This window comes from Fukomys damarensis, unplaced genomic scaffold (genome assembly GCF_012274545.1).
Source record: "Fukomys damarensis isolate Sample0158 unplaced genomic scaffold, DMR_v1.0_HiC HiC_scaffold_12, whole genome shotgun sequence".
Lineage (NCBI taxonomy): Eukaryota > Metazoa > Chordata > Mammalia > Rodentia > Bathyergidae > Fukomys > Fukomys damarensis.
The window spans coordinates 14823175-14848284 of NW_022900924.1; the positions used below are offsets into that span (position 1 = coordinate 14823175).

Genomic DNA, 25110 nt, shown 5'->3' on the forward strand with positions numbered 1-25110 from the left:
TGTGTGTATTGGGCCGGAACCAGATCCATGTATATTTTTTTTTTTTTTTTTTTTGGTACCGGGGATTGAACTTGGATCCTTGCACTTATGAGGCAGGTGGTGGAACCACTGAGCTAAATCCCAAGCCCAGCTCTGCCTGGGTTCAAGTAAGAAAGACAGGAAAAGGACAGGGAAAAAGAGATTAATATGACTTCAATTAAGGTTTTTAAAATCCTTTGGGGTTTAAGTGCAGTGGGAGACTAGGCCTGGCCAGTGGACACCAAGCCTCCCATGAGCTTCCCTGCTGGCCTAGTCTGCAGCAGCCCTGAGACTGCTCCATGCCCCGCCCGCCCCCTCTGGAGCCATGGCCGGAAACCAGCGCCACATCCTGTCTGCAAGAGCCCTTGGGGCGTCCAGCCACTTAGAGCAGGCGTCACTCGTCACCTCCACTCTGGGTGTCCCCAGGATCTCAGTGTGGCAAAATTGGGGGTGCAGCCTTCCTTGCCTACGTAGTGTTGGAGCCTGGATCAGCGCCCCTGATATCCGGGTCCCCATCTCAGGCCAGCACTTCTGGGGTGTACCCCGGTGGAGGGCCATCTGTGCACCCCTGAGCCTCAGTCTTTACATCTGAAAACTGAAATGTAATAATGGACCCTCCCCAGACCCCTGAGACAGGAGTCAACCATGCAGAGGCCAGTTTGGGGCCAGCAGCAGGGAGCTGCTAGGACCCCCTGCCTCCCTGTGCCGCAGGCAGGGCAACGCGCCTGTGCAGTTGACAGGTGCCCCTGGAAAAGCGGGCCATGCATGTGAATGTTTTTTCCCAGGTGTTTTCCAAAGCGGGGGTGGTGAGGAACTGTTCTGTCTCCAAGAAGAAAAACAAAGCAGGTACGGTGCCTGAAACCTCAGAGAGAGACCAGCTGTGGGAGGGGCTGGGGCTGGGAGCAGAGCTGAAAGGATAAACTTCACAGCTGCATGAAATACTGGGCAAAGGTGGATGAGGATGCATGGAATTTCATGTCTGAGGGCGAAATACAATGAGCGATCTGTTTTTGGTGTCCGTGAACCCTCTCACACAGGTGTGCACACGCGCGCGTGCACACAGTATCTGATCAGAGGGGAAAGCAGCCAATAGCCAATAGTGAGGCCCCTCCTTAGCAGACTACTGTGTATCTGAGATTCAGAAAAGGAGTATGAGCCAGGCGTGATGCTGCACACCTGTAATCCCAGCCCTCAGGAGGCTGAAGCAGGAGGACTGCTTCTAGTTCAAGGCCAGCTTGGGCTACATAGCGAGACCCTGTCTCAAAAAACAGGAGAAAAGAAAGGGAAAGACAAAGTAGCTATGACCAGTGGGCAGGAAGAGTGCGAGGAGGAAGCCTTCCGTGCGTGTGTTCATCGAATGCATGACGCGTGAAAACAGGGCCTGGGGAGAGACGTCCCCGCTGCTCCCCGCGCTGGTCCCCTCTGTCAGCCGCATCCCCTCCCAGGGCAGAGTCCTGTTGTAAGTTAATTATCAGGTCAGTCTGGTCAGCAGCCTCGGGCGTCCGTAGAGCCTCATTGGCAGAGTCCTCTGGACACCTGGTCCTGAACGGAGCCGCCGAGATCATCTCAGGCTGGCAAGAGAGTGCAAAGAGAAGGGACAGTGACGCAGATGCCAGGTCCTGGGCTTACCTGTGCCCCTCTGGCGGGGTTTCCTCCCTCCCGCAGGCGCGCTCCTGTCCATGGGCTTCGGATTTGTGGAGTACCGGAAGCCGGAGTACGCACAGAAAGCCCTCAGGCAGCTCCAGGTAAAAGGGGCTCTCAGGGCTTGGCTGGGGGACATGATGGTGTCTGAGTCCATGTTGTCCTGGGCCTGTCACTTTATCAGGTCTCTAGGGGACCTTTCTCAACCCTCTCATTCACGGAGCAGTGTGCTGGCATTGGGGGGCAGTGCATACTACGGGCCTGTGGCAGGAACGGTAAGGTAGGGATGAGGTTTGTGTGTTTGAGAAGCTGAAGAGGCAAGTGTGGGAGGCAGAGTTGTAGGGTAAGCAATCGGGGTGCAAGTCTGCGGGCCAGATCCTGTGGGCCACTTAAAGGACTCCGGATTTCATCCTGCAGATAGCCAGAGACCATGGGGGGCCCATAGCACCCTGGGGAGGGACCTGACTTGAGCTTCAGGGCTCTCTCTTGAGCTGCTGCATGGCCAGCAGGTGGGCAGAGCCCACTGGGAAATGCTTGAGTTGCTCAGGTGAGAGACACAGTATCCTGGGCTGGGTTGCAGCTGTGAAGCCGGGGAGAAGGGCAGGGCGGCATTTGGACAGGAATTCGATGCCCAGTGCAGGGAAACACCCTCCCGCCAGGCTGAGCGCGGGCAGCACCCCAGAGGCCACTGGGCCTCGCTGGAGAAAGTGACCTGCAGCTCCGCATGATGACACCCCGTGGGCCCTGGCAGGGGTAAACAGTGCTGTATTGTTCTGGGTTTTGTTGTGTCTTTAAGAAGCTTCAGAAATCTCACCTTGTAATTCGATATTGCGTACTCACTTAGCTGAAATTCAACTCTGCCGACTACATTGTGCAAAACTCCACTTATACGCAGGGAGCGAGCTGTGCGCATGGCTGTCAGCACGAGCACCACCACCAAGGCCTAGTGCTTCCCGGGAGGTCTGAGGCTTTTCCAGCGGCCATGAGCTAATGTGCCCGCTTTGCCTGGAGGGACAAAGCCAGAGCCCAGCCTAGGGGCACCTCGCTGCAATGTGGAATATTTTTTAAAAGGCCTACAAACTAAGCCAATCTCCACAGGCCAGACCTGAGAGGCGCCTGCCCCTCTGTGCCCTGACAGGGACCTCCTGTACAAAGGCCGAGGCTCATTCGGGCCGGGGACATTGGAAGGCTGGGTCTCTGCCCTTTCGAGCCAGGGGCTGTGTTCTGTGGAGGCCGGAGGTGCAGAAGAGTTAGGGCCAGGGCTGAGCCACGCTGTCTTACCTCTTAGGGTCACATCGTGGACGGCCACAAGCTGGAGGTGCGGATCTCAGAACGAGCCACCAAGTAAGTCTCCCACGGCCCCTACTGCTGAGGTGGGCACTGGATCCTTCTGTCCTTGATGCTGGCTGCCCCGTGGGGTGTGTCAGGGTGCAACACCCCCATCTAGTGAGGAGTCTCCCTCATTAAGGGCCCAATTAAAGTTGGCGTTTGCCAGCTCTGACCCCCAGTCCCTCCTGAAGTGGGACCGTGCTAGTCCTTTGCATGAATTCATTTTTCTTCATTTTTCGGATACTCTATTAGCCTATGTTGGCGGCTCACAGAGTTCAGGGTCCTTGTGGGGAGTTGGTCCATAGACGTAACACATCTTGGCTCTTTCATCCCCTTCGCCCCATCGCTTGGTCCCCTTCCCTTTCGCAAAAGATCTATCTCCCTATTTCCCACCACTTTGCTCTGTATTTATACTTTGGGTTTCTCACGTAAGAGAAACCATACAATATTTAAGCTTGTGCATCTGATTTCTTTCACTTAGCACTGTGGTCTTAAAGTGCGTCTGTTTTCCTAACAGTGACACATTTGTCCTTCTTTGTGGCAGAGTAGTACTCCATTGTGTGTTCTTTTTTTTTTTTGTCTGTGTTGTTGACAGGTATATGGGTCACTTCCAAAATACAGCTCTTACGACTTGTGCCGCTGTGAATGTGGGTGTGCGTGTGTCACATAATACAGTGTCTTTAACTCTTTCGGGGAAGGTACATAGAAGGGGAAGAGCTGGTTGAGTTCTTTACACACCACTTTCACAGTGAAAGGAACAAGTGTGGGAGAAACAGGCAGTGAACAATCATCGCAGTAGACGTAAACCCAACAGAGCTACGTGGTGCTGCCACCTCAGACGAGGCCTAAGGAAGCTGGAACGCCAACGGTTCATTTTATGGGGCTGTCTTTCAGAGAGCAGGGCAGGTAACTGAAGGAGACCCAGCAGGTGCGATGGACAGCATGGCCCGTCTGCCCGGGGCCCCCATCCCCCCCACACAGAGGGGCGTCTTAGGGTTCAGCTGTGCTCCTGGATCCACCTGCTTCTCATCCAAGCCGCTCACACTGAGGGGCTCCCGACACGGAGCTCGCACCCCATGAGCCGTTAGCCCCGCCTCATTTTCATCTCCCCACCTTGGGCACCAAAATGACCACTGCAACAGTCCTGGAGCTGCTACGAGATGTTCATTGGACATTTCCAGCAAGTTGGCCCTTGTGATACTTGAGCAAATTAGCTGCCAACAAATCGACCGCGTGCGGCTGCTTTTCCTTCCCTGTGATTTTAGCCCTGCCTGTGAGTCCAGCTCGGGGCAGCTCTAGGAGTCTTCATCCTTCAGGGTTTGCCCTGCTGAGCACCCTGCGTGGGAAGGCCTGGATCAGGCCTCGGGAGTCCTTTGGGGACTGTGTGACCTTGGGCAGGAGACATAGCCCATAGGGCAAAATTGACTCCAGGGGGCTGTGAAAGCGCGTGGCTCATGCCTTCCCCTGAGCACTCCACCAGGGGGCCCGGAGCAAGCCCTGCCTGCTCCTGCCTCCTGACCAACAGTCCAGTCACAGTCGCTGAGATGCGGTGCCCGGCACGCACAGCTTAACAGGAGATGTGGATTTTGGCTCCCGTCTTAGTGGTCTCAGGCCTTGCGTGGTCAACTTGGCTCCGAGGCAGGACAGATGATACAGGACCGTGGTGGAGGAATCACTGTTCACAGCAGGGCAGGCAGGAAGCAGGGCACCGGGGAGGGCACCAGGAAGGACATGAAGCCTCAGGGTCCCGACCACGGTGAGCGACTCTTCCAGCCAGGCCCCACCTCTGCACAGGGGTCACTCTCAGCCCCGTGACACAGGCGCTTCCAGAGGCTGCCTGGAGCCCGCAAGATGTGAGGAGGACATCTAGATAGAAACCACGACACCGGCGTCCGTGACATCGCGTCCACGCTCAGCAAATGCGTATAGGAAGCCAGAGTGCCCAGACTTCTGCTGGGCACCACACTGGCATTTGCTGGTGGCATTCACATCCCAGGTGGCACTGTTGGACAGACTCTCCCATCGTGACAGGATGTTCCACACCCATGCTATCCATCAGCAAACCACCCACACGACCACGACAGTAAAAGGCCACATCCTCACGTGTTCTGGGGCGTGGAGTCCAGAGCAGTCCTGTTGGGGGGCTGGCTCGGCCTCTGGGAGGGTTAGGGGTGTCCCGCATGGTCACAGCTCACCCTGGGCCTGCTCAGTGTCTCGGTGATGTGACACTGGCTTCCCCAGAGGGAGCAGGGAGGAAGAGCAGTGTCTTGCATCAGCTGTGTCACAGTCACACAAGGTGGCTTCGGTTGCCCTGAATCGGTGAGGAGGGGCTCAGAGGGTCAGGAGGACCAGGAGGCAGGGTTGCTGGGGACCAGCTGGCAGTGGGGTCTTCAAGTTTCATCCTAATTCAGACTGAAGCAGCCACCTTTGTCAGGGGCTGCTGTGTGGGACAGCACTGCCCCAGGCGACAGGACCGACGACACAGGGAAAGGTGGTTGGAGGTGAATGAACTGTAGTCAGGGTGCATGCTGGGGCTGCCATGTGTGGGGACTGGGAGGCCTCTGAGGAGGTTGGGTGGGCGGAGTCTCGACAGTCACGGTCCCCAGTGGCCGAGTTGACCACTGCCCACCAGTGGGTACGGTGCCCAGTTCCCTCTCATGAAGTCTTGGCCACCCTTTCCGCTTCTGAGAAGTCACATGCAGGGTCGCTGAGCCTCTTGCCTGAGGTGATGTAGAGTCTGGGGGGCTGGCACCTGGCATCTGTGCCTCGCTTGGTGCTGCACGGCCTTGCTCACTGCTGTACCCCGCTGGGAGCGGGAGGTGGCGCGGGGCTGTGGTAAGACTGGCCCAGAACCCCGAGCCAAGAGCTTCTCCTGCCACATGGCCCATCTCTGCTCAGGCCCCCAGGTTCTCCGCTGAAGTCAAAGTGTCCCTAGCTAGGCCTTGGGAACCACCAGTGTCTTTCAGAGAAGATAACGGGATTGGCTTTGGTGGGAAGCCGTCACTTCTCCTCCGATGCCGTGGCTGTTTCAGGGGAAGACAGTTCCAGTTCGTGTCCCCTGGAGGGCCTGGCTTCCTCCTCTTGGAATAAGTCCTCTTCCGCACATACTGCTCGGTCCCTCACCTGAACGTCGGCAGGAGTTTCTGTTCTGCTAGAGGTGGGGTGGGTCAGAGTAGGTGGGGGCCGTGGGCCACTCCGGGAACCTGAGCCCCTTTCCCTCTGACCCCAGGCCAGCCCCTACGTCTGCCCGGAAGAAGCAAGTTCCCCAGAAGCAGACAACCTCCAAGATCCTGGTGCGGAACATCCCCTTCCAAGCTGACCGCCGCGAGATCCGGGAACTGTTCAGGTGAGGCGCGCGGGTCGGTCCGTGGCACTCCTGCCCGCTGTAGCCTCGCTGAGGATGGGGCCTGGCCTGGAAGGCTCCACTGCAGGCCAGCACAGTGGCTTTCCAAGGTCATCTTCCGGCTGCCGTGGATTGGCCTTAGAGCAGTGGGAGAAGAGTGAGCAGCAGGCCTCTCTGTCCCCTCCACACGCCGCAGCGGGGGCTCGAGCCTCTGAGGTAGAACTCGGCGCCCCGTGCCATTTCAAGTGGCCGTCGTTGGTTTGGTCAGGTGCTGCTCCACCTTTGCACTCTCACGTCACCTGGTGACTTTTCTGAATGTCCCTCTGCCAGAGGAGGGTGTCTGGTGGGCGAAGCGCGGTGGGACCTGCATGCCGGGGTGCAGCATTCCGCCCTGTGCTTGTCAGTTTAATGTAAAGAGCAAGAGAGTGAAGCCGGTGGAAAGGCCGACTGCCGTCTTGCTGGGAGACTGCAGGTGCAGACGGAGTCCCCAGTGTGGGAGACGGGAAAGAATCGTCTGTGTGCGGAATGCACCCCTGTGTGGTGTAGAGACTGGGAAGCCGTTCGGGGCCTTTGCTTCTGAATCCTCTTGGTCGTCGTCAGCCTCCTCCTGTCCCCTCCTCGTCGCAGGTCATGCGCCTGTGGCACCGGCTCACAGACGTGGCCGGCCGGAGCTGACGCAGAGGCGTCGTCCCTTCGGGTGCCTGAGAAGCAGGTCTCAGCCTGCAGAGACGGGGCACAGCCTGGGGACCCGGAGGTCCACCGCCCCGCACCTGGGTAGATCAGGCAGAGGGGTCCTGAGGCCTCGTCACGGTGAGGTGTGTGTGGAGCGCCTCTGCTCATTTTAACGTGCTTCTGCTGTTTGGAAAGAGTCCAATTTAAGAACTACAAGATGAGACCAAGCTCGCGAAGGACAGTGTATGTTGGTCAGGAAATAACATCCCTCAGAAAGTTCCTCTCAGTTCGCAGTCTGTGTAGGATGACACTTATCCCGGGAAACAAAAGAGCGCCGGGGAAGGGAAGGCGCTTTGTTTGATCAGAGTATCGCATTTATCTTTAGAAGGCACTAGGGAATTAGTGTCCACCAAGCATAATCACATGCAGCGTCTCTTCACCCCGCCGTTCTGACAGGCCTCCTCCTAGACCCTGAAAAGGTGCGGCCTTCTTAGGGGGGCTCTACCTTGCTTTTGTTTGCTCCTGCTGGCGGCGTGGGGCAGTTCCTCTTGGCGGGCAGCAGGGGTCGCTGTGAGCCTGCTCAGGGACCAAAGCAGGTGCAGAGATGCTCCAGACGAATTCAGACAAAGCCACGGCCAGCAAAGGTCACCTGCAGGGGTGAGCTCAGGGTTTGGGGTACTTGGTCTGCTGCATTGTGTCAGGCAGGTTTTACGGGTCTGTGCTGCCCAGTGTGGTAAATTCTCAGCCCCCAGCGGCTCTCAGGTGTGCTAGGCTCTGTGTGAGGATACACCCTTCATGTGGCCCTATGTAGAAGGGACAGTACTGTCCCTTTTGCCCCACAGGGAAACTGGAGCCCTGGGAGGTGAGGAGCTTCCTTGGGCTACACAGCTGAGCCAGGGTGTGGATTTTGGGGAGTCTGACCGACACATCCTCTCTGCCCCCAGATCAGGAAGGTGCTGTCGTGGGAACTGACACGGTGAACCTGTCCTTTGGCCAGGCTCTGTGCTCGGCGCTGTGTCAGGAGAGACCCAGGCTCCTTTCCACTGCCCGGAGGACCAGGGAAGGATAGGAGCAGCTGGGGGGCAAGCTCCTTCCAGGATGCTGGGGAGTAGGCAGGGGCAGTTCCTGCAGGGACCTTGGCTGGGGGTGCGAGGAGCCCTTCCTAGACCCGGGCAGCATTTCTGGGCACCTCCCAGATGCTCCGGCCTCCCACCAGACCCCAGTGACCGGCGGGTGCTGGGCACACTGGATACAGGCCCGGGGTCCAGGGGGACGAAGGGCAGTCATCCTGTGGAAACTCAGGACAGGGATTCCTCTGCTTTCCCTGCCGCTTGTCCTCTGGGCCTCAGTTTCCCCTTGCGTAGAATAGTTGTGCTGATGCTAGAGCTAGCCTGTCTTGCGACTGCTCACAGTGGCGCAGCTGTGAACATCAGTCATCACCGCTGTTACACACCGGGCCCTGCACAGTGTCTCGGTGCTTTGTGTGGTCAGTGTCCCCGTCCCCACGGCCTGCAGGGTGTTACTGTTGCTTCCAATTTGCAGCCAAGAGACAGCTGGTTAACAGGTGGAACTGTGGGGTCACAGCGCAAACCAGGGAGCAGGGTCCAAACCACACCAGACTCCCGACCCCAGACAGAACCCACGTCTCCAGCAGCAGGGAGTCCTTGAGCCTCTCCCAAGCACTTCCTCTTCCCCTGGCTGTATGCTGGCCTCCTGAGCTGCCACTCTGACCCCTAGGGCAGGTTCTGGGAGCCAAGTCACCGCCAGCAGCTGAGCGCCCATTAACACTTGTCTCTTCTGAATGAGAGCCTCGGTATGCAGGTGTAATTGCAGGGTTGGCACTTTGCGATAAGCAAGTGGGTTTGGGTTGCAGTTTGGGCACTCGTCTCTGAAAGTTTCACCATCGCTGGTCTAGGACGTGGTCAGCAAGGACCAGGAGGGTCCAGCCCAACCTGTTTCTCCACCGTGTAGAAGGCCGTGGGGAGACATCCAGGGTGTCCCAGACTGCGAGTGCACGTGTTTGCTGCAGTGCTTATTTCGTTCCTCCTGACCCTCAGGCGGGCCAAGGGATGCCAGGGCAGGGCCGGGTGTGCCCAGGAAGAAAGTGGCCAGGCCTCTGTCCTAGGCAGAGCTGGAGCCATTGGGGGGCTCATTCCGCCCATGCTGCGTGCATTGACCCTGCTTAGAGAGAGGTCCCGGGATGCATGACAGCAGAGATGCCTCAGCTCCCACAGCTGCGCAGCCAGTGTGCCAGGGCAGCGGACAGGCGCTAGCCACAGAGGTGAAGAGCTGTTCCCAGAAGGACCTTGGCTCGTGGCGGCCTCACCCTGCACACCTGGGGCCTGTGTGGTCACACAGGGTCACACCCGCAGTTCAGGGTCCTGCCATCGCCATCTTGAAATTCTTCGGCTTTGAACTTGAGGCCTCTGGTTTTCATTTGGCACAGCCCAGCCTGCAGGCCGACAGGAAAGATCAGCACGCGCAGGCCGGAGTGCCGCCCAGCAGTCTGCCGGCCTCGGTTCCTGCACTGGGACGGGCAGGGGAAGGCTTGGCCTCAGGGCAGGTGGACAGACTGCCAGGCAGGGACTGACTGACACTGTCTCCTCTATAGCTTGAAAAGCCGGGCTCCCCCAAGGCCCGACCTGTCCCGCTTCCTCCCTTCTGCCGTCAGCAGCTTGGCCTTCCCAGACGCGGGGGTCAGGGCCACAGTGGGCATTGGGGAGCAGTGGCCTCGGTTGGTCTTGGCGATTGGCTGCTCCTTGAGTGTCTCGAAGAGGGAATTGCACGTGCGCTCTCAGCAGGGCAGCGTGTGTCACGAGTCCATCTCCGCTCTTGGAAGGTCCACAGGTGCGTGGAGAGCCTGAGCCCAGTCCCTGGGCGTCCTGGGTCCCTGGTCACCTGCTGCTCCCTGCAGAAGCAGGGCCCGGCCCGTGGACCTGGCCTTTCTGTGGGTGGGGTCTGCCATTGGCTGCCTGTGGCCCTCAGCGAGTCTGCAGCCTCACTTTCCCTTTACGGTGGCCTCCTTGTACAGGGCTGTCAGGGTGTGCAAGGCCACCCCAGAGGAGGGACCACATCCCCCGTGCCTGGCCCCGCACACCCTTGGATCCGCATGGCAAGCTCACAGCCCTGCGGAGCCCGTCTGTTGTGTCAGGCGTGGGCGGGTGAATGGTGCCCTGTGTGCCAAGCACGCAGTCCACACACAGCCCTGTGCTCTTTTTAGTTGTCAGCTCTTTGTTTTAGATGCTGGGATGAAGCCCAGGCCATCAAGTGCCCAACCACCAGGCCACACCTCAGCCCTTTCATTTTTTATAATTAGAGGGATCTCATGATGTTGCCGACACAGGGCACCCTCCTGCTTCAGCTTCTCACCTAGGCTCATAGGCCAGTGCCACGGGGCCTAGCTCAGCCCAGTTTCTGACCCTGAAAAATGGCAAGATTTTAGTCCGTCGGGCAGACTCCTGACAGCTACTGCTGCAGTGCGACCGGGTGAGGCGGAGTGCTGGCTCCCAGCTTGTGCCTCCTCCCCTGCCTGCCCCAGAATTGCCCAGGGCAGGACTGCAGCCTGGGACTGGGCTGGCCGGGTCACACACAGCCTCCAGCTTCTCCCTCCACCCACTTCTCTGTCAGGTGCCCCATGCCCGTCAACGCCCCGGAACCCCATACTTGCCAGGCTGACCTTGAGGCGAGACTGTCACACACAGAGGCCCTGCGTGTCACGTGGACATCAGATGTGTTGGGGACTTGACAGCAGTGGGTGCTGTCGCCAGCTCTGCAGGATGGCCCCAATCCCAGCTCCGCCGTGCCCAGCTGTGTGACCTTTGGAGCGCTTCCTCCCCTCTCTGTGCCTAAGGATTCTCTGGAGAGCGATGTGAGGGTGCAGCATTGGGCAGGTGCCTTGTCGAATCGAGCCCTTCCGCTTCTGCTCCCCAGCTTGCCTCACAGTGGCCCCAGTCTGCTGTCCGTGTGCTGTCTGTTCCTCCAGGCTGGAAGGTCACAGCTGGAGGTCCACAGGTGCCCGGTAGATGGGCGGCTCAATCCCCAAGTGCCAGGATTCTGCATGAAGCCCCCAAAGCTGTCTCGAGGGCCTGAGGTGTGGGGGGTTCAGACAGAACCACTGGCTTCAGACAGAGGGCGCTTGCTCCGCTCAGCCCTGCACCTGGTGCTTTCCTTCCTGCTGTTTTCTTTCCTGAGTGTGGCACCTGCTGGGTGTGAATGGGTGAGTTCCTGGTAGGTGTCTGGAGGCTGCTGGCGACCTGAGTGCCACCTTGTGCCTAGGGCACCTGTCCTGGCCACCAGTCTGCATGCCTCCTCTCGTGGTGATGGCGACCAGAGGCAGGGCCAAGGGCCACCTGCCCGCCCGGTCTGGCTGGTCCTGCACCTGGGGTGGGGTGTCCCCACCTGGCAGCAATGCCTGTCCAGGGGCTGCAGCCCCAGCCCCTGCTCCAGGCCCCCAGGAACGCACCTAGCCACACTCAGATTCCATAGCGATTCGTGGGGCCGGAACAGGGACACAGGCCCTGTACGTAGCTCTTACGTGGGGGGAGGTGTCACAAAGGGCCCTGCAGCTCAGATGTGCCTTCGGAACCGGGATGAAGGATGAACCTGCACGAAGGGCGATGGCCCGGAGGGCAGGTCCAGAGCTGCGGGAAGCTGCCGCAACAGGGACCAGTCCTCCGGGCTGGAGGCTGGCAGTGTGAACACAGGGTGTGGGCCAGGCCGTGTCCCTCGGAGGCCTCTTCCTGCCCTCTGCAGCAGCAGGAGGGTGGAGGCCGTCCCCGTGTCCCACGCCGCAGTGTCCTGCTGCTCTTCCGGAGGAGTCAGCCACTGGGTTTGGAGCCTGCACTGACCCAAGTGGCCTCGTCCCGCACTGGTGGCATCTGTGGAGGTCCGGTGTCCAAGCAGGCCGCGCTCGGGTTCTGCATGGACGTGAATTCGGGGCACTCCACTGCCCCAGTGCAGTGCACACTCAGGGCCATCAGGGAAGACGCAGACCAAGCGGCCCAGCCACTGGGCATCACCACCTGACGTCTGCAGAACGGGCAGGAGCGTGAATGGGCCATGTGGTGATAGACAGTGCACCGTGTGGCAGCCCCAGCTCAAGCCACAGGGGTCGCCATTTGACCCCCACTCTGCCTCTACCACCCGGGAGCCCCACTCCTGGTTCGTGCCGTGCTCAGTCACAGGCTCTGGACTCGGGGTGAACCTTATCCACACACCTGCGTCCGCTGTGCATCAGCCATGGTCCTCTCTGTCCCTGTTTGGCTGGTACTGCGTTGTGCAACTGTCATGGGCAGGACCCACATCCGTTTCATCGACCCGCACTCCGGCAGTGTGCAGGTTTCGAGCCGTTGGGGGTGCTGTCGCGGGGACAGTCCTCAGGGCACCGGTGTGCGTGCATTTCTGCAGGGGACGCGGCAGTAGAACCACCGGGCCACAGGGGCACCGCCAGGCCGGCTCCACGCAGGCATGAGAGTCCCCACCCCGCCACCTCTCTGCGCTCGGCCTCTCGTTCCCGTCTTTCTCTCCCCCGTTTAGCGGGGTCCCCGTGGTTCCGAGTCTGTGGTGGTTCATCTGTGCCCCCCTGGTAGCTAAGGAAGCCAGTCTTGTACGTGGCCAGCCGTGTGGACGTGGAATCTGTGGAATGCCTGTTCAAGTCCTTTGGCCATTTTTTTAAATTGGATCGTCTGGGTTTTTTCATTGATTTTCTTACTCTGTTTCTCATTGTTTGTGCTTTTCCGGGTCCCGGTCCTGTGGCTTGAGCTCTTTTCTCGCCCCCAGCTGACTCGCGGCTTCCTACCCTCTTCATCCTAATGCCGTCGCTGTTGTTTTGCTCCCACTGAAGAAGTGGCGCCTCCTCCCGCTCAGGAGTGGGCCCCTGCCACCCTCCAGCAACCCAGCCGCCTAGCGGCACATCCGTCTGAGCCACTTTCCTGGCGATGTGGGAGGCCAAGGTGTCGCTTCCCCGTGTGGGGGCTCAGCCGACCCAGCGTGGTCACCTCCAGGGCCCGTCTGCAGCAGGTGGCATCCGTGGTGGCTTGGCTGTTCGTCCAGGGCTTCCTTCAGGCCTCGGCATCTTGTTGGGTCACATTTGTCACAACCCAAGGGCTGAGCTGAGAGAGCAAACAGGATGACGCCTGACTTTGGGTCCCACTGAGCCAGCGGGTGACACGCCCCGTCAGTGCCAGCTTCCGAGGGCCCTGTGTGCTGCAGTGGCCACTCGCTGTGTCCCCATCTCACAGTGCCTGCTTGGCTGCACTGTGGAGGGGCCTGGATGCCACCTTGCAACCTGTGCGCGTCACTGCACGGGCCCTGCTGCCCAGGGCAGCTCTTGGGCTCAGGCTGCCATCCGTTCCTCCACCCTCACGGGACCCACGCGTCAGCTGCTCTGAGCAGACTGCCGCAGTCACCTCCTGCACACCTCTCCCTGCGCTGGGCCGGCTCTCCCAGGACACCCTGGGGACAGAGTCCTCCTCAGCCCTGTCAGCCGGCCGTCCTCAGTCCCAACAGCAGGACTCTCAGTCCAGGCCCCGACACCAGCGAGGCGCTCACCCTGCGCTCCGAGTCCCCAGCCCGGGATCACGGCAGTGGAAGGAGGGCCCTGCAGGTGGCTCAGGGACCGGTCCAAGGCGGAAGAAGAACCAGGTTCCCAGCTGGGCAGAGTTCTAAAGTCCGTGTCCCTCCACCTGTGTGACCTTCTCTCAGCAAGCTGCATGAGGTCGCTGGTACAGGAGGAGAGACGCAGAGCAGCCAGGCTGTCAGCACCGATGACTGGGCTGGCCAGGGCGCCCGGAGGCTGCGGGCAACAACCACAGCAGACACGGCCGAGGGGCCACGAATGTTGACCATGTATCTGTCCCGTGTCACGGTGCTGCATGAATGAATGGGGAGAGAAAACCCGTGGCCAGGGGGCACCTGCACAGCATGCCACACTCCCTGGCTCAGGCTTGGAGGCCGAAGATACAGCACTTCGCTCCTGCACCCCTCACAGCTGACAGGCGGAGGGGTGGAGGGTGGGGGACCCAGCCACGACAGGGCGGGAAGCCCTGATCCACACAGATTCCATTTGTATCCAGCACCAGAGCACACAGCCCGGCAGAGACCGAACGTGGGCTCCTGGTGGGGAAAGCTGGGATGAGATCAGGGAGATCTACAGGGCGCTGGGCTTCTGCCCGAGGTGATGAAAATGAGCTACAGTTGACTGTGGTGAAGGTCGCACGATTCTGCGAACACACTCAAACCAACTGAGTTGTATACTTCAAGGGGGCAAATTGCAGAAGTTGTGAATCATATTTCAATAAAGCTATTACAAGAAAGAAAGAAGGGGTGGGGGAGAGAGAGACTGACCTATACCCAGATGTTCACAGCAGCTCCAAATACAACAACCAAACATTATGAACGACCACATGACCTTGGGGGAGCCTGTGGTACAGCAGACTGGTACGTCCACGCCATGGAATACTACTTGGCCGTGAAGAGGAGACCACGGAATCACACACAGCCTGTGACCATCCGGAGGATTGCCTGGGTGGGGAGCGTGAATCCCAGCAGCTGCACGCTATAATTCATCTGTGTGACCCTCCGGAGATGACAGATGGGAGAGGTGGCCGGCACGTGGTTGTCAGCAGTGAGTGAGACGGGCAGAGGAGTGAGGGTCCCTGTGGTCTTACATTCCTAGTCTCTGGCATGGTGGGCACTGAGCCCTCCTGGAGGTAAACGTCCTGGGGCTGAATCTACACTGGTGGAGTCAGTGTGACCTTGCAGGCTTAGTGAAGCCAGTGACTGCACTAGTGCTGGGTGTCACCAACCGGGAAACCCAGCGCAGGGCAGACAGGGCCGCCCTGGTTCTCCTGCGAGGGCATTTGTAATTATCTCAAAATTAGGTTTTAAAAATGAACACCTGGAACCCTAAAAGTTGACAGTAGTGAGTTGCCCACCACTGGGGATAAGCAAGTGCAGAGCATACTTAGGAAGGAATTACCGGTGTCTGAGAGGCCCCAATTCCTTCCCCCTTGATTTTCCCAGCCAGAAGTGTGCTCAGCAGAGTCTGTGGGTGAGAGAGGAGAACAGGCTCAGGGTCAGCCTCGAGAAGGAAGTTGACTCTCCTACCACTGTCACCCACCGAGGGGTGTGACTCGGGGAGGGGAACCCCCAGCTTTCAGATGCTCCATACCCAGCTACCTAAACCCAGGCTGATTGAACCAAGGAAGCAGGTTGGCCAGGAAGGCTTTGCCCTCCGGGACCTGCGTGTCCTGGCAGCGTGGTGAACTGGGCCTGTGGGAAGGCGGGAGGGCTGAGCCTCAGCTGTCTGAGGGGTGCGGGCTGCCTGGGTGTCAAGAGTGGAGACGCTGCGCAGCTCCTGCAGGCCCTGCTCTGCCCACATCTCCCAGACCGTGCTCCGCTCCCAGCAGCACTGATCTCAGCTCGTCACGAGGGTCACATCAGTCGCAGGTGCAGCCCGCAATGGGCCTCTGTCCCAGCCCCATCCTGCTCCCGCTGTGACGTCGGCAGTTGTATGGCCTCTCTAGGCCTCCATTTTTTGAACGACTCTGAAAGGGTTGGGCAGCCAGGCCCCTTGCAGCCTTGCACTTTCCCAGCCTCCAGCACAAACCAGTTGGTTGCGGCTGCCGGCTGCTGTGGGTGAAGGAGGAGCGGGAGGCTGTTTGGGCCGCAGAGAGTCATACTGATTAGCACAGTGTGCCACAAAGGCCGACGGGAAGCAGCCGCAGGTGTCTGCCCAAGTAGGATCTGCACTGCCGGGGAACCTACTCACGACTCAGTCCCAGAGCTGGGGCAGCAGAGCCTGATGGCCTGGTGTGGAGTGGTCCCGGGACGGGTTCTGTACAGCCGTGTGTGGTGCAGGGCTCGTGGTTGGGGCGGCCGTTTCCAGGCATCGCTCCTGGGCTGGGGCTGCTGCAGGCCCTGGGTTACAGGGACAAATGTGGACCCCAGCGTGGAAGGGGCCAGCTCACTGCAGACCCAAGGCTAGAGACAGGTCGTTTGCGCCCTGTGGCCCTGGCTTGGGGGTCTCGGGCTGAGGACCTGGCCCTCTGAGGCTTGCGTTTTGTGGACGGCATCGTGGGCGGGCTGGCTGTGAGGGCTGAGAGTCGGGAGTTTGCTGGTGTCCTCCCGGCCCGGGATGGCTGTTCTGTCCATGACACTCATGCCTGAGGCCTCTAGAAGATATAGGGCTCTGCTAGGAGACAAGGGAATAGTGACCTCCCCTGGTCCTGCTGCTGACCAGCTGTGTGCTCCTAGGAAAACCAGCTTGCCTTTCTGATCCTCCCTGAGGAGCCCAAAGGGAGCCCAACTCTTCTTGCCTCTGAAGGAGTCATTCTACAGACCCTTCATAAAACTACAGGCATCACCATATTTCTTAACTGGGGGCGAGGTAGAAAGAGCCCTTTAACAGAAAAGGCAGAGCTGTGCACAATGGCACACACCTGTAATCCCAGTACTTCAGGAGGCTGAGGCAGGAGGATCTCATGTTCATGCCCAGCCGGGGCAATTTAGCAAGACTGTCTCTCAAAATATAAGAAGGGTATGGGTTTGATTGTCGATGCTGCAGAAAAGAGGAAAAGAACAGAACAGAACAAGATAGATCTTGTGGTTCTTCTCCATAGCGACAGTGTAAATATTTTTATCATTGTTAACTTTATGTACAAATGTAGAAAGCAAAATAAACTGACAACTCACGCTGATGGTTCTGTTAGGACAATAAAAACCAAAACACGTTTTCAAGTTAAATACAAACAAGATTTAAAATCAATAAAATTCAAATTAACAGCATTATTTCAGTGTGATGGATGATGTCATTTTGCAGAAACTAAATTCCGATCATGGGTTTTAATATTAGAAAGGCGCAGCCTCAGATGAGATCCAGAACCTGCTGATCCCCTCTCGCTGGTAATTCTCATGCAGTGGCGCTGTTGCGTAAGTGAGCACAGCCCGCAGGAGAGGAGGCCGCCCCTGGGGCCGGGTCTGCCAGATCCACAGAACGGGACCCGCGCTTGTCTGAATCCTGGCCAAGCTCGGGTTCTGCAGAGTCATCGCAGAAGCCGCGCCTTGGAGCTAAGGGATCTCAGTGAGGGCACAGCGCCGCTCCAAGCATTGGGACCTGCTTCCCTGTGCACCCCGCGGATCGATCCCTGTCACAGGCGAGCACGCCCCCACTTAGATGTAGGGTCAGTGCACCTGCCACACGGGGCCAGGGCACCTGACCCCCTCGCTGTGGGAGGCTGAGGCAGGAAGATCATGTGTTCAAGCCCAGCCTGGACAGTTTAGTGACTTAGTGAGAACTGTCTCAAAATAGAAAATAAAAGGCTGTAGCTCAGTGCGAAGGGCCGGGGTGTGGCCCCGTCTCTGCCAGGTGCACCCCAGAGGCAGCGTCCCCACTGGAGACCCTGCTGCCCACATCGTACGGCCGTGATACTTGGGCCCGCGCACTCGACCTCTACATCTTGTTTTGCTGCCAAGCCCACTCGTGGCTGAAATGCTGCTGGGGGCACCGTTTACCTGTGGGGCCCGATGCTTCCGCGCCTTGGCCACCTTGGTTAAACGGAGCTTCTCCGTCCTTCACATCCTGTCAGTCTGTTTTCCCGGGAATGGGATGTGGCCAGGAGCTCAATAGCAGGACCGCACTCTCCAAGCTAAGACACTGGTCGGTCAGTGCAGAGAAAGGAGCAGTTAGCTGGAGGCTGTGGCCAGACGCCTGCTGTTCACACAGTGAAGCGGCTCGGCAACCTGTGTGAGCAGCAGCTTCTAGAATTGTGCAGTGTTCAACCTGAACCACCTAATGTGGCAGCCCTGGGAGTCCACCCAACACCTGTTTTGGGAGCCTTGACTCCTGTGGCATTTAGATGTGTCCTTTAAACACCCTGCTCAATCTGCATTTGTAAAACGAGGACAGCAGTATATACTTGCCAGGATTAAAAAAAGACAACACAAGTGAAGACATCAGCAGTTAGTCATCGCCACGGTTCTCAAACTGTGTGCCCCGGTGCCTCGGGTGCCACGGGGAACGAAGCTGTGCTGGGTGGCATTCCAGATTTGGGAGAGAGGCAGCAGCGTCTGTCCAAGAGGCTGTGAACCGCTACGTATTGCTGGGTATGGCTTTCGGCCCGGGGCTATACCATGAGAAATTACTGGCTCACCAAAGAGTGCCACATCCCAAGAAAGTCTAGGGGCCACGGCCCGGCACTGGCGGCCATCAGCAGCAGAGGTCACTTTCCTGTGCCGTAGGAGGCTTCTCTCCCTCCCGCCCTCACGTCGCGGCATCAGTGGGGCCGGTGCCTGGTATCGCCTGCTCTTCGTGCCACTGTATCCACGTCGTCTCCTGCACAGTGCGTTTCCAGACCCGGAGTCCAGCCCAGACTTGGGGTGGCACAGGAGCACCCCAGACAGAAAGGTCACCGAAGGGACCGGATCCCCAGAATTCCCGGCAAGGGCCAATGCCAGGGTCCTCCCGGCGTGGCCCTGGGGACGGCCCCAGTCTGGGCCTTAGTGGTGGACACAAAGGTCCCCAGCTGAAAAACTCCTCCCACTTCTCGCAGTTGTGTGAGGTGGGACCAGAGGACCCCCAGGGGCAAGACAGTTGGAGGGGGTTGGGGGGCTTCTGTTTGGTTTCGGTTTCCTTTTTCTTTTTCTTTTTGTTTCAGTTTTGCAGTGCTAAGGACCTTTGCACTGAGCTACATCCCAGGTTTTTTTTGGTTTTGTTTTTGTTTTTGAGACAGGGCCTCATTATGTAGTTCAGTTCACACTGCCTTGAACTCACTTTGTATCCCAGGCTGGCCTCACACTAGGCAATCCTCTTGCCTCGGCCCCCCAAGTGCTGAGATTGCAGCTGTGCACCTCCATACCCATCTTTAAAGTTTTAATTTTGAGACAGGATCTCACTAAAGCTAATAAGTTGCCCAGGCTGTGATCCTCCTGCCTCAGCCTCCCAGAGTATTGGGATTACAGGTGGGCACCACTTTATTGTATGTTCCCCTTTTTTGAGCCCTTCCATGTGCCTGGCTCATATCTGAGCTCTCTTGAACTCCCTCCTTTTCTCTCTCTCCCTCTCCCTCTCCCTCCCTCCCTCTCTCTCTCTCTCTCTCTCTCTCTCTCTCTCTCTGCGTATACACGTCTTTCGATGTATAGACACACGTAGAAAGAAACAGTTATAACTAAAAGAAAGAATATACCTGAGATTTTACATAGATATAAAATTGTGGGCCAGGGATGCAGCTCAGTGGTACCGCACCCTCCCGGCAAGCTGGAGGTCCCGAGTTCAATTCCCAGTACTAGGGGAAAAATGTGTTTCTTCTTGAAAAGTTAAACCCTGCGGCACAGCTGAAACCTGAACGTTTCCCTTATTGAAGAGCTCCCAGCCGGGGCTCGTTTCCCTCCTTCACCTTCCCTGAACCTCTTTACTTTTACTGCCATGGCTGCTCACTGTCCTGAATGGATTCACAACACTTACCTTTCGTGGTTTGACCTTGGGAAGAGCCAGAGGTCACACGGTGCCACCCGATGAGGCAGGAGACTGCAGCCACACTGATGTCTTACCAGCTGCCTTTGTGTCGGATGGCGCTCGGCGGCGGTGTTCACCGTGCTTTCGATCACAGCTCGGAGACCCTCAGGGAGAGGACTCCAGAGCTGCTTCAGAAAGCGGCCGGAAGGGGAGGATGAGTGCATTCAAATCGGGGCTGCGCATTTTGAGGGCGGCTAGTGGCAGTGCGTGCTCGGCTGTACCGATGGCTTTAATGCAGCGTACACTGTGCACTCCGATCACGTTGCGTACGTGCGGTGTTACGGTGCGCGGGGTGACTGGCTCTCCTCCCCGAGTCCGCGGCGTCTGCCATTCGGGATGAGATGTGTTGCTGGGAGGTCTTTGCCTGGACTCACGGCCAGAGTGGGGAGAAGGCAGCTGGTCGGGTGGGGTGGGGAGGCTGAGCCGAGCCCCCTGGTGCCCTGCGTCGTGGGTACCGAGCGCAGCGCTGCCCCGTAGAGCTTCGCGCAGCAGGAGGGCGTCCCCGCTGTCCAGCACGATGGCCGCCGGTACTCGGCAGGGAGCTGGCGGGGCAGGGGCACTAGGTTTTATTTACTTTAAAGAGCCTGCCTCAGTCCATCTCAATGCTGGGACAAAATGCCCGACCCCCCACGTTAACGGAGCAGGGTTTATTTTGGCTCTCCGTCACTACAGGGTGTGTAGCCGGCCGGGCGACCTGGCAGAGGCGGCTCGCTGGGGCTCGGGAAGCAGGGCGGAGTTGGAGGAGAAGCAGTGGGTGCCCACAGCGACACCCCTCCCCTCCAGGCTTCACCTCCCAGAAGCCCTGCCTGTGAGCACATGGGGCTTCTCAAGGGTACGGGAGTCTGTTTCATGTTGCTGCAGCAGAATCCCTGTGGCTGGGTAACTGATGAAGCTCACAGGCTTATTTGGTTCATGGTTGTGGCGCTGGAGGGTCCAGAGCACACCGTACGCACCCAAGCGCTATGAGGGCCACCTGGCTGCGTCACGGCCTGGCAGAGAAGAGGCCAGGTCACCGGCCACGTGCAGAAGGGACTCCTGGGAACAGCAGCAGTCCTTTCCCGAGGTGCACATGGCGTCCCCTTTCAGAGGAGCACCAGCTCCCTGTGGGGACCAGGCGTCCAGCCCCGGAGTAGGGAGAACCACGTCCAGGCCACGGCAGAGCCCAAAGCCGCCTCTTTGTCGTGTTGAGGAGGGGCTGCCTAGGGGACGGCACAGACCTGGACCCTCTGACGGAGTCAGAAGTGAGCCACTCAAATCTCCAGCACAGAGCTGCAGTGCCCCCCATCCGCCTCCCTGCCTCCTCCGTCACACGCCCTTGGCAGCGGCAGGAAGTCATGTCCCTCTTTCCCAGAGGCAGAGACAGCTTCAGGGGGCTTCAGTGAGTCGCCTGAGGTCTCACAGCCGCTTAAGTGGCAGGACCGAGGCGGAGGCCAGGGACTCTGAGGTCTTCCCAGCTGGGTCACCCCAAACAGGCGTCGCCCCGTTCAGGCTCCTGAGAGCCTCTCGTCCTTCCAAGTGCCACACTTCACAGCCTCCTGACAGCTCGGCTCCCCAGCTGAGCCCCTTTTCGGAGTTTGCCGTGTAAAGGAGACGCAGGAGACGCAGACACGCTCTTTCAGGGTGCGAGTGTCACGGGCAAGCGGAATAAGCTAAGTGTCCCCGGCACAGGGATGAGGACGCTCTCTGCGGGGAAATGAGTGGGAATCAAGGGAGAATCGTCCGGAAGAGGTTTTCATCCAGGCGCCAAAACTGCGCCTCCCTGGGACAGTCACTCTCTGCTCCCTTCCATTTAAACACAGAAGAATCTTCAGCAGCTTTTCGATTCCTTGCCAGCCGGGCTACCACCCCCCAGCTTCTCTTAATATAGCCAGTGGCAGCTGCAGCCCAGAGCAGTTTGTAAGTTGAAAGCAAAGCCCTAAACCTCTGGCTGGAGGCGGTGTGTGGGGTCATGCTCAGGGTCGCCCTGGGCCCTCAAGTGGACGGATGTTCCTGCCCCTGTGCCTTCCGCCTGGACACGCAGAGAGCCAGCGGCCAGTGAGGAGGTTCCGGGGTGCCGCTGTCTCCTTCCCACACGCTTGCTGCTCCCGGGACTCATCTGCTTCCTAAACAAGCTGTGCCCATGTTGACTTCCCGGGCAGAAACCGCCTGAGTCTGGGGGAGAGAGTTGGCGTGAAAATGGCCCCGCAGCACCCATGGGTGACCAGAGGAGCCTGCGCAGATGAGAGGCACCCAGGGAAGCCGTCCAACACCCCACGTGTGCCTGGAACCCCCGAGCCACTCCCCAGATGGCCGGGCAGAGAGCAGCCCACGGGCAGAGGGCAGCCCACGGGCAGCGCCCACATCAGTGCGTCCCTTCCCTGGGGAAGCATCCCAGAAGCCCTCCAGGGAGCGGCTGTGTCCTTGGCTGGTCTTCCGGCCCATCGGTCTGTCTGTTTTCTCAGCCCGTCTTCCCGCAGTGGCCATGCGTGTCCCCAAGCGTCCCCCACCACACTCAGGAGCCGGCAGGCTGCGGGAGAAACACAGCGCATCCCACTCATGAAAACTCCCTCATTTGTATCTCATTTTCGAGTTATTATCGAGCTGCCGGTTGTGAGAGTATTTTGACAGCAGCTGTCAGCAAGGTGCAAGCGGCTGCCATCGCCTCCGATTGGCTGAAGATACCGATGGCAGCGCGCTGAATAATGTCCCAGCCCACCCTGCCCCCGCTGGGGGAGAGGAAAAGCAAACCGTGCAGGGAGGATGCGGACGGGGGAGGCCGGGAAAACACGGTGCCCGGGCCAAAAGCCCACCCGGGTCCCACCAGAGAAGGCAGCCATAAAGACTCGGATTGCGTCTCATGTTGTGTTGTATTTATTTTATTTTATTTGAGGTTTTGGGCGGCCAGGAGTGGGGATGCGAGAGGATCCGTCCAAACAACCATTTAGGCTTGTCAGAGTTCGTTTATTGAATTACTGAGGTTACCGCTCCTGGGTTCCAGCTGCCAGGGCTGCAGCCGCGCAGCAGAGACCAGCCGCGAGCTGGGGGCTCAGGGCCCGGGACGGCCCCCATCAGTTACGGCCTCTGTTTCACTCCCTTCCCCACCCTGCTTAATTGAAGTGCAGTGGAATGCAAGTGTTTCCCTTTCTCCCTTGCAGACTCTTCTCCATCTGTAATATAAATCTTTCCACATGTGACTTTTTTTTTCCTTCCAAGAGTCTTGCATCCAGGCAAGGGGATAAATAATGTTTTGTATTCACTGCCTTTTATCTAAGCAGTGTAAAATTCATCATTGGTTTGTTTTTAAGCATGTAAAAGAAAGTCAGCGACACCAGAAGACAGGTTCTCCACGGTGGGGAAGTGGGCGCGGTTCTGACGTAAACCAGGACCCTCAGGTGGTCTCAGACACACGAGTGTCATCTTTGCGGACCAGGCATCGACGACTGTGTGTTGTTCTTATTTTCTACACCCAAAATTCCCAAATCAGCGCAAGACTTCCACCATGGAGGTCCGAGTTCCCCTGCCTGGGTTTCAGCTGCCGCGATCCAATTTGGGGATAGGTTTTCCTTACCTGGCGGTGCCTGGAACCAGAGAGCCAGTCAGGAGAGCGCTGCAGCAGCGGCAACCAACCTGGGGTGCTTGTGCCTACCAGGGGACACCTGACAGTGTCTGAAGTCGCTGTGGGTCAGCACCACCCAGAGGGCGCTGCTGGCAGGGCGGGGGCAGCCAGGGTTGCTCCTGAGCCAGACGGCTGAGGTTGGGCACTGTCTGTGGGCAGAGGTGTGATTTGAGCCTCCCAGTGTTTGTGGATGGAGAGGCGGCTGGCACGGGGAGGACCTGGCCTGACCCCTCGGGACATCTCACATGTGAGACTGCCACCCAGTAAGTGACAACCAAAAACAGCTCCCGGTGTCCCCACTAGCCCTCTGGGGGGCAGTGTCGCCCATCAAGAGCCACTGCCCTGATTGATTTTGTCTTTCAGGCTGACACTGTGCCAGGGCCCAGCCTGAGTTCGCGGACATCCCTGTTGATGTCAGTCACCCTCCCACGAGGGGCCGTGCAGCACTGTGGTGCACAGACAGGGAACACTGACCCAGGAGAGGTCCCGGCCGACAGCTGAAGATAGGACTAGAACCCAGACCTACCAGAGGCCGTTCTGCCAAGCCTTGGTCCCTGAAGCCTCAGTGTCCTCATCATTTAAGTGAGGGAACAGGTGCCTGTACCACCACTCCACGTTTCCTGAGAGTCTTAACAGTGCTCAGAAAAAAGGCTGGAAAAGGTGGGGTGAGCAGCGTGCAGTGGTGCTTGCCTGTGATCCCAGCACTCTGAGAGGCTGAGGCAGGAGGATCACAAGTTCAAGCCCAGCCTGGGCAGCTTAGCAACTTAGCAAGACCCTGTCTGAAAACAGGAGAGGGCTGAGGGTGTGGCTCGGTGTGTAGGGTCTGCACAGTGTAGCACACAGATCACAAGAACTTGGCAGCCTTTCCCACCCCTGGGAAGAACCTAAAACCCTGCAGCTGGGGAAGCATTTTGCTGTCAGCCGGGTGGATGGCCCCTGGGCTGCGTACTTTGACCGAGGTGTCAGAGCCAGGCTGGGTTTGGGGTCACATCTGCAAAGCAGAATCACATCTTCTTGGGATATTGGGGTGCTGCTGCTCCCGACCTGTTTCTTAAATCATGAAGCAAATCATTGCTCTGTGTTACCTCAGGTGGGGTCTTTTTGAAATGTTGAGTTTCTACGAAAAGCAGCTCAGTTCTTGAAACCAAAATGCGAGCCTTTTTCATGGACAAAAGCATGACTTGCCCAGCTTTTAAGGATGATGTTTGTCCTTTCATTGTCAGCTGCCGCATACATCTGTTTATAGAGTATCCATGTAACTTGTTGAAAAAAGCAAAACCTAGTTAAATCTGAAAAAAAAAAAGCAGCTCAGCACAGTGACAAAGGCCCCGAACTCAAACTCCCCAATGTTCCGTGCCCACCCCTCCCTCCTTTTCTCCTCCCCTCCCTCCTCTTCCTCTCTCCCCCCCACCCCCAGCACAGTTTGAGCGCTCCCACCCTGGGCGCCTCACAGGTACAGTGGGGCACCACGCCCAAGCCGAGGCTGGCGAGGCCTCCAGCTCCAGAATGGGCAGGGAGAGGTCACGCAGTCTCAGCTGCAGGAATCGGGCACAGTAAGCGAGTGGACAAAGCTATACCCATGAATCTTTGTTATGGATGGCAAAGTGGGGATTTCCTGTCATCTTCTTGTACCACAGAATATTCTTGTGATATTTCTGACCCCCCACTGCCGTTTAAAACCACAAAGGTGCCCCTCACTGTGGCTGCAAAAGCAGGTGGACTGTGTCCTGTCCCCCCACCTGCCCCATGAACACGTCCCGTGCAAACCTCCTGGATTCTCTGGGGAGCGGGGCTCCTCTCTGAACCTGCTGTCAGCAGGCGCCTCTGTCGTTGGCCCGTGGCCTGCGTGATGCTCAGACCTCCTGCCCTTATTGGCGGTGACCACCACATGTCCTCCTGGCCACTCCGGGCCCTGAACTGTCTCCCCCCGTGCCTGGATCTGACTCCTGTGGACACACACAAGCCCGACTCCTTTATGGGGTCCATGGTCCAGAGAGGCCG

At 58.4% G+C, this 25110-nt stretch overlaps 1 protein-coding gene across 3 annotated transcripts in view; it reads left to right on the forward strand.

The window, feature by feature from the left end:
• Positions 1-25110, forward strand: part of Rbm19 (RNA binding motif protein 19) — a 98081-nt gene that overhangs the window by 28473 nt on the left and 44498 nt on the right. For all 3 annotated transcript variants that reach the window (XR_776368.3, XM_010604112.3, XM_010604113.3), the window contains 4 exons: positions 804-864; positions 1684-1763; positions 2948-3003; positions 6218-6334. Coding sequence is in view for 2 of the 3 variants with exons in the window: in XM_010604112.3 (XP_010602414.1) it covers positions 804-864; positions 1684-1763; positions 2948-3003; positions 6218-6334 (314 nt within the window). In the remaining variant the exon portion in view is untranslated. The remainder of the gene's footprint in view (positions 1-803; positions 865-1683; positions 1764-2947; positions 3004-6217; positions 6335-25110) is intronic.